Genomic DNA, 12,512 nt, shown 5'->3' on the forward strand with positions numbered 1-12,512 from the left:
AGTCCATGCTTTTTTGCCAAAAAACCCCCATTTTTAGAATTTCATAAATAATTCATATTTTTCGAAAAGGTGTGAAAAAAACTCAAAATCGATCAAAACCATGGGCTATAGTCCATGCTTTTTGTCCAAAAACACCCATTTTTCAAGTTTCATAAGTAATTAATATGTTTTGAAAAGGTGTGAAAACACCCAAAATCGATCAAAAGCATGGGCTATAGTCCATGCTTTTTGTCCAAGAACACCCATTTTTCAAGTTTCATAAATAATTCATATCCTTTGAAAAGGAGTGAAAAACACCCAAAATCGATCAAAAGCATGGGCTATAGTCCATTCTTTTTTTTACCAAAAAACCCACATTTTTAGAATTTCATAAATAATTCGTGTTTCGAAAAGGTGTGAAAAAAACCCAAAATCGATCAAAAGCATGGGCTATAGTCCATGCTTTTTGTCCAAGAAAACCCATTTTTAGAATTTCATAAATAATTCATGTGTTGAAAAGGTGTGAAAACACCCAAAATCGATCAAAACCATGGGCTATAGTCCATGCTTTTTGTCCAAAAACACCCATTTTTCAAGTTTCATAAATAATTCATAAATATTGAAAAGGTGTGAAAAACACCCAAAATCGATCAAAACCATGGGCCATAGTCCATGCTTTTTGTCCAAAAACACCCATTTTTCAAGTTTCATAAGTAATTCATATGTTTTGAAAAGGTGTGAAAACACCCAAAATAGATCAAAACCATGGGGTATAGTCCATGCTTTTTGTCCAAGAACACCCATTTTTCAAGTTTCATAAATAATTCATATGTTTTGAAAAGGAGTGAAAAACACCCAAAATCGATCAAAAGCATGGGCTATAGTCCATGCTTTTTGTCCAATAACACCCATTTTTGTAGGTTTTATGAATAAACAAGATAAATTACGAATAAAAGTTTTGAAAAGGAACCAAAATAGATTAAAAGCATTGACTTTTATTTAACTTTTATTTTCTCAATACATTTCTTATGAAGTTCCTTTGCGGCTGTAAAAGGAGAAGGTTGTAAGATGTCACGTGACAAACCAATACATCAATTTATGATAGGGCTGATTATAATTCCAATTGGGGTCTTTATCTCTTTATCGTGCAAAGGTTGGTTACCTTTATTAATTTTTAACGTTGTTCATATAATTATTTTTCTCGCATCATATTGTCACGTGCCTGGAAAGTATTTCTAGCTAATAATGAGTTTAATAAGGATCGTATCTAAAGGTCGCTATTGACCACAGACCGTGGGACAAGTCATCCTCAAGTGATTGGTCATTTTTACAAAAGTAGTACTAGTGTTGCAAGTTGGATTAGGAGGAAAGAAAGATAATACGCTCCAGTAGTTTGGCTTCACATTTCGGCACTCTGAAAAAATTCAAAGTAAGGGTATTAGTAAACAATATTAGGAATGTGGATACATACATTAATACCGGGGGGTGGGGGGGGGGGGGGGGGGGTGGGAGGTGGTCTTTTTTGGGGGGGGAGGGGAGGGGATGGGCACTCCCTTAGCGGTTTCGATATCACTGAACTAAGATTATGCACATGAAGGACAATAATATTTTGACCGATAATGATGGATGATACGTACACGTCCAAAAGGCGACTCAATTATTTCTATATTGAGCTATTTAGAAGCTTGTTCCATGGTCGAAATGTATTTTGATAAGGGAGGAAAGCCGGGGACTCCGGAGAAAAACAGACCCTTGAAGCACAGAAGAGAACCAACTAGAAATTCTACTCACACAGGGGTGTAACGATGTCTCGATTATAGGGAGGAGGGGGGGGGGGGGGGGATGTACCATTTCCCCGCCAAATCCACAGGAATCCCGTAAGAATTAAATAAAGTTTGGTGTTCAAAGCACAGAGGAGTGCCCCACAGTGCCCCCAGAGCTCCAGAGCATGATTCAGGATTCAGAGCATGCGCAGACGTTTTTCACTTGTATCGTACATACTACTTTGAAGAATCCTATTGTAGTCATACTACACTGCGAGCTGTAAACAATGTAATGCCGTACGCCATTTTCTCTGCCAGACAAAATAGCTGTTTTGTATTTGAATTTTTGGAATCCAGTTACGTCGATCATCTAACAGGGAGGGAGCAAAGGAGCAAGGAAGAAAATAAGGGAGGAACGAAGATAGCGAAGAAGGAAGGCAGGTGTACTACGGACCCTAATGTGTTAAAAAAGTGGTTTGAAGCACTTAAATCTTAATACTAGTTATCTCATATATTTCTCGGCTACGCCTCGTGGATCCATACTTTGACAATGTGATGACGCAATTTATTGTCAATAAGAGGACAGACACATAAAAAACTGATGTCTATTTGTTAACCTGTCTTCATGAAAAAATCCTTATCAAGGAACACCGCGATTTATTCTCCCTTCAAGCTGCGAAATCATGACGAGTAAACGAATGATCAGTGAACTGTTAATAGTTAGTAATAACGTATGGGAATTTTGCGCTAAAACTCGATATCAGCTCTAGCAAACAAGAGGACACTAAAGAACGGAGCACTTTCACTGATCTGGTCCAGTGAACCTTAAAGTTAATCAAAGATTAATAATAATGTATTGGAATTTTGCGCTAAATCTCAGCTCTAGCAAACAAGAGGACACAAAAGAATGGTGCATTTTCACTGATCTGGTCCAGTGAACCTTAAAGTTAATCAAAGATAAATAATAATGTATTGGAATTTTGCTCTAAAACTCAGCTCTAGCAAACAAGAGGACACAAAAGAATGGTGCATTTTCACTGATCTGGTCCAGTGAACCTTAAAGTTAATCAAAGATAAATAATAATGTATTGGAATTTTGCTCTAAAACTCAGCTCTAGCAAACAAGAGGACACAAAAGAATGGTGCATTTTCACTGATCTGGTCCAGTGAACCTTAAAGTTAATCAAAGATAAATAATAATGTATTGGAATTTTGCTCTAAAACTCAGCTCTAGCAAACAAGAGGACACAAAAGAATGGTGCATTTTCACTGATCTGGTCCAGTGAACCTTAAAGTTAATTAAAGATTTAAAAATGTGTATTGGAATTTTGCTCTAAAACTCAGCTCTAGCAAACAAGAGGACACAAGAATGGTGCATTTCCACTGATCTGGTCCAGTGAACCTTAAAGTTAATTAAAGATTTAAAAATGTGTATTGGAATTTTGCTCTAAAACTCAGCTCTAGCAAACAAGAGGACACAAGAATGGTGCATTTCCACTGATCTGGTCCAGTGAACCTTAAAGTTAATTAAAGATTTAAAAATGTGTATTGGAATTTTGCTCTAAAACTCAGCTCTAGCAAACAAGAGGACACAAGAATGGTGCATTTCCACTGATCTGGTCCAGTGAACCTTAAAGTTAATTAAAGATTTAAAAATATGTATAGGAATTTCGCTAAAACTCGATATCAGCTCTAGCAAACAAGAGGACACAAAAGAATGGTGCATTTCCACTGATCTGGTCCTGTGAACCTTAAAGTTGATTAATTTACTTAAGTAAAAACTATTGTTAAAGTGCATATGACACGAAAACATTTTAATGTTAAAAATGTGTAGTTTATTGGCATTAATAAGAATATCACAGTTAAATTTGTTTCAAAAACGTATTTCTCTAGAAATTCAAGAAAATTTAGCACATGTTGTGACGTCATTTTGTTTACAAGTCTCCAGATTTAGTTGCAAATACACGAAATTTGTTTGAATGCAGAATCTTAAATTCGGGTAGTACACTTTTCAGTTTCCCACCATTTGAAGAGTATTTCGTAAGCTATCAAATGAAGCTGAATAGAATATGCCTTTTGTTGTTATTTCATAAGAATTACAATATATATTTAGTGCATTTCTACCGAATCTAGAGTACGTGTCAACAAAATGACGTCACAAATTGGGCTTAATTTTCTCAAATATCTCAAGAAATAAGCTTTTGAAACAAATTTTATTACGACATATTTATCATTATTAACAAACTATACATTTTAAACGATGAAATGTTTTCGTGTCATATAAGATGTTTGGGTCACTTGTCGACCTTTTGAACAAAGACATTGATATTAGACGAACGCGTCGATGAGCATTGAATCTTTACCTTGGCATCTCAAACTGTTTTGTTTTGCCTATCCGCCGCAATCTACCGTGTCGGTAACTATGAGAAAGCGAAATGCCGACTCAATATGTATCATTTTCTCGCGACCTTGAAGCGAATAGCATCTTCTTTACAGGTAAGCCATCAAATAGTGCTAAAGATTTTTTTCCTTTTTTTACCAGTTGAGACAGGATAAATAGTGAAGGCAATGAAATGGGATGGGATGGAAAAGTGGCTAATAAACTAATCTAGCTTTTCAATAAGAGCATATGTATTCACATAATAATAGTAATAGGACGTACTTGATGAGCGCATTTAAAAATCTCAATGCGCTTGCAAAATCTAAAAAAGCGACAAAACTAAGAAAATATAAATGAACTATATCTAGGTAAAAATACTAATGTTCAAGAGTCAGATGGTAACGGAAAAGGTAAGTCTTAAGTGCGGTGTTAAATGATGAGACGGACGGGGCTAGCTTGACATGCTTGGGTAAAGAGTTCCAGAATTTGGGTGCAGCGAAGGAGAATCCCCTTTCGCCATAGTCGTTTGGACGGCTAGAGATCTGTAATAAGAATTTTGCAGAGGACCGAAGTGTGCGGGTAGGATGGCGAAGCTTTACAAGATCAGATAGGTAGGATGCAAATACGAATTTGATCTTCAAGAGAATAATGTTAATCGGTACTTAAACTTTCTCGCTTCATCTGAATGTTTGAACAAACGCAATTATTACTAAGTTTTCTGTACTTATTCGTCTACTACATCTATGTAAGGGAGTCTAGCTAATCTCGTGTTACAAGAGGACACAAAAGAATGGTGCATTTCCACTGACCTAGCCAAGGGAAATTTTGCGCTAAACTCAGCTCTCTATATATATAGCAAACGAGAGGACACAAAAGAATGATGCATTTCCACTTACCTGGTCCGATGAACCTTAAAGTTAATTAACTTACTTTAAGAAATTGTTAATATTTATTAGTATAATTTTAGACTTGAATACAGAGTTTCTCCAGCTGTGATTGGTCGAGTGATTGGTGATTCTGAGATGATAATCTACGCTGGAGTAGTGATTATGAGGCTTTCCAAAGTTTGCCAGATCGGAAGTAATACTATAACATTTTTTTATACTGAATTTTGTCTTTTCTCAGATATTCAAGTCTAAAATTATGCTAAAACAATTATTCCCCTCAGGCTAAGTGATTATCGGTGCATATCAAACATTGAGTGTGGTATTTTCCTGTGTCTGTTGTCTGCGAGGCAGACCCACGAGTTAGCATCATCCCCGTATCCTTCCTCGATTTTCCACAGTTTTTCTTTTTTTACTTGTCTTTTTTTTATTATTTCATTTTCTTCTTCAAAAATGTTCATGTCGAATTCGTTATAAAACGACGGCCTTTTTGTTTACCGCTTTTCCGCACAATCCAAATATGGAATTGATCATACCATATATTGAGTGAGCTTTCTCTACTCCAACTTCGACACTAACATATAGAGTAAAGCTTGATATGGAATATTTACCAGCCGCTAGAAGACTCGCGGGTACTACCCTCGTAAAACAATAAAGATTTATTACTTATTAGATTGGTTAAATTTTACATGAATATAACAGATTTACGCTTTTAGCTTATCAATTTGATATTTGTAAATAGTTCAGCAGATCGATGATTTCGATACTCCATTAAAAAATTATCCGTTATAGACAGGACATTTCCCCCCTGAATCGAGGTATATTGGAACAGAAATTGATATAGCTACTTATGTCTAATACTTATGTACAATAGTTTCAGCATTGATTCTACATGAAGTCAATAGTTGAATGGTGAAATATTCCTTCATTTGAATGTTGTTTCTTTAAGGTATGAAGGTTTATATTTCCATTACGTTGCTGATCGGCCGTGACGTCCCCTCAGGCTTTTGAGTGCATTTGTTTGAATATTTAACACTAGCCAACATGAGAGGTCAGGTTTATAATAAACATTGTGGAAACCTTGAGTATAATTATAATTCTTTTTTAGTAAAGATACACAGGTGCCTATTGAAAATATCGCGCGCTGATTGGTCGAGAAACTCAGATTATCACACGATAATCACCTCCAGCGATAATCCAAAATGGCGGCCAGCCGCTTTGTTGCTGTTACCGGGAAAAAATGTCTTTTATCTTCTTTCCCCCCTTTTTTTGAAAGAATCACCTCTGTATTTATACTAAAACAATTATTTGCCTCAGCCTCAGTGAATATCGAATAATTGTTAATTAAAAAACGTTTTATATGAACCAGTCAAAATGTGTATATTTCAAGAAGCTGGGGTGACGTCACAGTAGTCAGCATTGTAATGGAAGTATAAACCTCATCGATATGAGCAAAACTTTGTTGGAATAAGCTTGTGTTCTGCATGATTTGTTCTGCACCAACACCTATGTTAATTAAGCTAGTCTGCTTCGTACTGAGAATCAACCAGTTCAGCTCACACAGAAGGGCGACTGGAAGTCTCTTCGCAGAAGAATTAAAGCCGTTTGTGAGAAGCAGGCCATACTGACTATCCGAACAAATTGTAGTTTCTCATCTGCCCTTGACCATTATGGCGGAAGACGCAATAATAGGTTTTTATGGAACATTATATACACTTATTTCAATAAAGTTAGTCACCTGAAAACCTTAAAGCTGAGGCCGACAAGAATTATGGGTAGATTCATTTTACACGTTCAACCGCTTGATAACTGTTCATGGACTTGCGAATCTTTTACCGGTTACAGTCTCACCTCTTCTGAGTATCATCGAGCTGCAGTTTGTATTAAAAAAGCTTTGTATGTATATACTTTTTTGATATGAAAAGTTTCCCATGATGCTCAGTGATCTCAGCTTTCTAGGTTTTTGGTGACTAACTTTATTGAAATAAGTGTATACCAATCAAAAAGGAAAGAAAGAAAGGAAGTAAGGAAGAAAGAAGAAAAAAAACTATCGCATTAATGTAAAAATGAAGATTCATTAAAATTAATGGCTTCAAAATGATTCTCCTGATGGAAAACGCCAAAAACCGTGATGTTTTTATAAATTACATGAATGTTGTTTTAACCTTTTTTATTGTGATTGAACAGCAATATTCTCTAGTATTTTCCCAATTAAGAGAACCAAAATTAATATATATATATATTTAGTAAAAATATACAGGTGATTATTAAAAAACTCGCGCGCTGATTGGTCGAATAACTCACACTATCACACGATAATCACCTCCAGCGATAATCCAAAATGACGGCCAGCCCCTTTTTGTGCTGTTACCGGAAAAAAATGCCTTTTATCGTCTTTTTTGTTGTTGTTGAAAGAATCACCTGTGTATTTATGCTAAAACAATTATTTGCCTCAGCCTCAGTGAATATCGGGGAATATTTACCGAGACGCGAGTCCTTCGGCGAATAATTGTAAATATATATATATAACTGAATCACCCAAACAAAAAACAAACTCATGCACACTCATTGGGAAATGTATACATCTAATGAAAAACAGGCCAAATGAAAATTAAAGAAAACACTACGTGTGAAAGCCGACTCTTTGTCGGTTAATTGTTCAAATTAAATCTCTTCGCTGGTTATTGCAAATTACCGCGTTGATTATACCTCTAGCTGATTCAGCATGCAAAATTGGAACTTTGATTAGCCACTTTTAAGAAGTGGAGGAAGCCACCCTTGTAAGAAAAAAGCGAATATTAAAAATCAATAAAAATATTGTATTGTTACTATGGAATGATCGATTGTTTTGCATGGCGGTTGCTAAGGGTTTAAGACAGAGACACACGACGTGCTCTGGAATGCAATTTTGAATCGAGATTTTTTATGTGTCAAAATCATTATTTTTTATTATTATTTATAAACGAATTATCATGTATTTATTTAACACGATTTGCGGTCATCTTCTATAGAAATATTTCAGTATCATTTTCAGTATCTACGATTTAAATAAGCTTGTTTTTCAGAGCATTTAAAAGAAAAACTACTTGAATTAAAAGATACAAAATAAATAAAATAACGAAAGAAAAAAAAAAAAAAAAAAAAAAAAAAAAAAAGAAAAGAAGGACAAATAAACTTTGTTAAGCACGAAGACGATCAGGGAAACAACTTTATTGCTCATAATTTCTATGGCAAGAACAAGTTGTCATCATTAATGTTATTTATCGTTGTTGTTGTTAAAAAAAATACAGAAAACAAGAAAATCAAGAAAAACAACCACAACGGCCAACGTCTCATATAATGATAATTTTACGATGTCTCAGATAGTTTGGCAGCGGGGCATCCCTGCCGGACCAACACTCAGGGTCTTAAAATTAATTAGGTGCTAGTAGCTTTGTAATTACATCTACAAATGGTTAGACCTTCACGTGGCTCGGATGACCTCGTAAAATTGCGGTCCCGTCTCTCCACTCTATACCTAACCCTGCAACGGAGGGAGTTAAGAAAACCACTGAGGGCGTAAAGAAACCCTGGCAGTGACCAACCTCAGTGTCTGTCAGCTTTTACTTTTTATTGGGTTGATTGTGGGACGGGTATGGAGATTTTAATGCATATTATAAAGCCCTACTCAGCGGGCCACATGTTAAATAAAAACGAAACAATAAGAACAAGAAAAATGTTGGGCAATAAAGCAAGAGGATGATTTTGTTTCTTTAACAGTGTGTTTAGGACAAACGACTGTTTCTAATTTGTGTTCATCATGTTATTATTTCGTATCGGCAACTCACCTAATTGGATATTTCCTTATAAGGTCGATCTTCTGGGGAAGGATGGGTTTGTTTTGTTAACATTCGATATAAATAGAAGCAGATGGTAAGGTGAGCACTAAGTAAGCACTAAGGATATCCTGTTGGAAGGAACCTTTACTGAAGGTAAGTGAGCAATAAAGATTAGGTCAAGATTCATATCCCGCTTGTAGGTTATATATTTGTCGACGGATTGTGCACATGGTTTTAATAAAAAAACAGATAGGATATTGAATGTAGGAAGGAAAGAAGGAAAGAAGGAAAGAAGGAAGGAAGGAAGGAAGGAAGGAAGCAAGGAAGGAAGGAAGGAAGCAAGGAAGCAAGCAAGCAAGGAAGGAAGGAAGGAAGGAAGGAAGCAAGGAAGCAAGCAAGCAAGCAAGGAAGCAAGCAAGGAAGCAAGCAAGGAAGGAAGCAAGGAAGCAAGGAAGCAAGGAAGCAAGGAAGCAAGGAAGCAAGGAAGCAAGGAAGCAAGGAAGCAAGGAAGCAAGGAAGCAAGGAAGCAAGGAAGCAAGGAAGCAAGGAAGCAAGGAAGCAAGGAAGCAAGGAAGCAAGGAAGCAAGGAAGCAAGGAAGCAAGGAAGCAAGGAAGCAAGGAAGCAAGGAAGCAAGGAAGCAAGGAAGCAAGGAAGCAAGGAAGCAAGGAAGCAAGGAAGCAAGGAAGCAAGGAAGCAAGGAAGCAAGGAAGCAAGGAAGCAAGGAAGCAAGGAAGCAAGGAAGCAAGGAAGCAAGGAAGCAAGGAAGCAAGGAAGCAAGGATGCTTAAAAATTTAATTCAATTTGTTGGGGGTAGTTAGAAGCATACCCACATGTACTGAAGACATACTGAAGAGTTAGAGGAATAATGAGAAAAATTAGTTAAAGTCGAAGAAATAAGGAAAAAGAAATGAGCGGAATAAAATAAAATGTACTAAAGTAACAAAACTTTATTTAGAGAGGGTGAAGACATACTGAAGAGTTAGAGGAATAATGAGAAAAATCAGTTGAGGTCGAAGAAATAAGGAAAAAGAAATAGAGCGGAATAAGATAAAATGTACTAAAGTAACAAAACCTTATTTAAAGAGGGCGATGCTTGGCAGTCTCAATTGATATCGTTATAACTTCTCTAAATGAGATCGACGGGACTGTCATATTACCACTTGCGGATGTAATCTTAGTAAAGGCAGCAACTCGTACCCAAATATTTTAAAACCTATGTTCGAATAATTAAGAACAAATGGAGAAACAAGGACAAAAGGGAGAGAGAAAAAGAAAAACAAAGAAAGAAAAAGTAAGCAAGAAGAAATAAAGAAGAGATAGGAAAGAAAAGGAGTGAAAAGGAAAGAACAAGATAGACACTTTAAGCCCCGTTTACACTAGCGATTATTGCGGCGATTTTTGCTGCGATAAATATATATATATATATTTTTTTGCGATTTTGTCCATTATAAATAATGGTGAAGAATTTGCTTGTAAAGTTGTTTTCAGAATACCAAGATTTTCCTAGACGAATGTCTTTTTTGAAGGATGAGACAAATAATTTCATATTTCCGAAAATTGCCACAAAAATCGCAGCAAAAATCGCCGTAAAAATCGCCAGTGTAAAGGGGGCTTTACCGCAATTTTCATAAACATGCAACTCTGTGTCTCCAAGTTGCAATCTGAAATTTGTTTTTCACTGGTGTCAGTAAAAAATATGAATGGTACCGACTGATTAGGTTTGATTGACGGCAGCGAAAAGCCAAATTTCAGCGTGCAACTTGGAGACACAGAGTTGCATGTTTATGAAAATTGCGGTAAATGATATTTATTGACCCTTAAATACTTTAATAATACCTGTTTCTGGTCATTATGTACCCAGGGATCTGTTATAAACAGCCGACTGAGGTGGTCTTAAATCAAATATTGGTATAACAAATTTGATGAAGATAGCTAATTATACAACATTTACATGGAAGAGAGCGACAAAAAATAATTATTTTTCCAAGAAAACTTAAAATGATTTTTTTTTCAGACACAAATTTAATCAAGAATATTTGTCTTTTGTATTGAATCAACAACGGACAAAATTAAGATATCCGAAGATATAAAAAATTATGTTAGGTAGATTGGCTGTGTTACAGATTGGTCGCCATGGTCCAAATCGTTTGTCGATTGACTCGTTCGGTATTTCTCTTTCACCGTCAAAAATCTCGAAATTTAAAATGCGTTACTGAAACGGAGTTTAAAAATCAATTTGTTTAAAAATAACATATTTATATAGATTATAGTTTCCGCTCAAAATAAAAAATGCCCACGACAAAACTCTCAAAAATAAATCTAAGAAAAGAAAAGAAAAGAGAAAAGGAGAGAGAGAGATATGAAACTCCATTCATAGGATATTAAATATTTAAATATAAAAAGAGACGAAAAGTAAGAGAAAGAGTAAGAAGAAAATAAGAAAAATAATAATTAAAGTTAAAGACAGAGAAAAGAGAAATGTAGAAAATTTAGTACTTAAAATGGTTAGTAAATATATTTTGATTTAAGTAGCATAGTAATACTAACAAAAGTGGGTGCACGTGTTAACTGAATACATGCTATTAACACGCACTAAAAGATTCAATTAACAATCATCGTTCAAGGAGTTTATAAGTTTCCAAAATATGTTTAAAATGCTAATTGATCTTTGCCAAGTGCTAATCTCTATTCATTATAAGAGAAATAATTGTTATATTCCACGTTACTTTCAATCCCATAACGACGATGTCTTTGCTTGTAAATCCTTGGAATGCGAAAGTTAATTTTCATTATTGTAAATGTTAAGAAAGCAATATCGAAAAAAATATTTGTTGCTCATGATTCAGGTTTGTAAAGCAGACTAATATTTCAGCCATTGTTCAATGATAATTGCATCTTTTTCAATTAGCGATAATTATTGAAAAAATTAGAATGCACTCACAGTTTCTTTCCCCATTTTGAAATTTAACCTTGCGTGTGCAGCGAAGCGAGGATGGCGATGACCTTGCAACGATATAGACGTAAATAATTCAAAATTCATAAACTCCGCTCATAATAATTTCCCAGACACGTCACTAAAAAGCCGAAAATGAATTTTAGCGTAATAAAAATTTGATCTTCAAAGGATTAGAATACAAAGACAAAATTAAAAGACAATAAAGGTTCGTTTACACAAGACGAGGTGTTATATTTTCTCAGTTCTTTAATTTGCACATTCTTTCCTGGCATACCTAAATCGCATCCATACAGTTACCATCGCTACCTATGTTCTAAGTAGTTCTCAATTAAAAATAGTGAAGTCCTTTTTGGGAATAAATCAGTAAATGGTGAGTAACGTCTAAGACGCGTCTCTAACTCACTCAAAAATGCTATCTTTTTCGTATAAATAAGTTTGAATTTACTTCAGACAGAAAATTCAAAGACTAAAGAGTACAGTCAAAGTTTTGTCATATATTAACAAAGATTTCGAGATAAGAATTTGGCTTTAAAACACCATACATTTTTCTGTTTTCTTAACTACTGGATAGTCAAAAGTAGAAATTTTGTCAGCTTACTCGAGTAGTATTATACCTTTGCCATGGTTACTATAAATTTGAAGCACTATGGAACGAATTTTATGGCCCAGTTCGCACATATCGTACGAATACCCAATTCAATGTACAGATGAAAAGACTCCATGAGACTTTG

General features: G+C 35.1%; 1 protein-coding gene and 1 long non-coding RNA gene across 5 annotated transcripts in view; one reads left to right on the plus strand and one right to left on the minus strand.

Moving 5' to 3' along the window:
• Window positions 1-954: 954 nt before the first annotated feature.
• LOC148905508 (uncharacterized) lies at window positions 955-11,839 on the minus strand. The gene is made up of 2 exons (XR_016121731.1): window positions 11,767-11,839; window positions 955-1,393 (listed from the first exon to the last, which is right to left on the minus strand). It is a non-coding gene; the product is annotated as an uncharacterized LOC148905508 (long non-coding RNA).
• Window positions 4,120-12,512, plus strand: part of LOC116298543 (uncharacterized) — a 40,465-nt gene continuing 32,072 nt past the window's right edge. The window contains exon 1 of one of the 4 annotated variants that reach the window (XM_089040074.1): window positions 4,120-4,238. In XM_089040074.1, the coding sequence (XP_088896200.1) occupies window positions 4,191-4,238 (48 nt within the window). In that variant the 5' untranslated portion in view covers window positions 4,120-4,190. Of the gene's footprint in view, window positions 4,239-8,819; window positions 8,978-12,053; window positions 12,152-12,512 lie in introns of those variants that run through there. The other 3 variants (XM_089040073.1, XM_089040076.1, XM_089040075.1) reach the window with 3 other exon arrangements.

The sequence above is a fragment of the Actinia tenebrosa genome, unplaced genomic scaffold, assembly GCF_029948245.1.
Source record: "Actinia tenebrosa isolate PJP-AT-01 unplaced genomic scaffold, QUT_ActTen_1.0 PGA_scaffold7__59_contigs__length_16204524, whole genome shotgun sequence".
Taxonomy (NCBI): Eukaryota; Metazoa; Cnidaria; class Anthozoa; order Actiniaria; family Actiniidae; genus Actinia; species Actinia tenebrosa.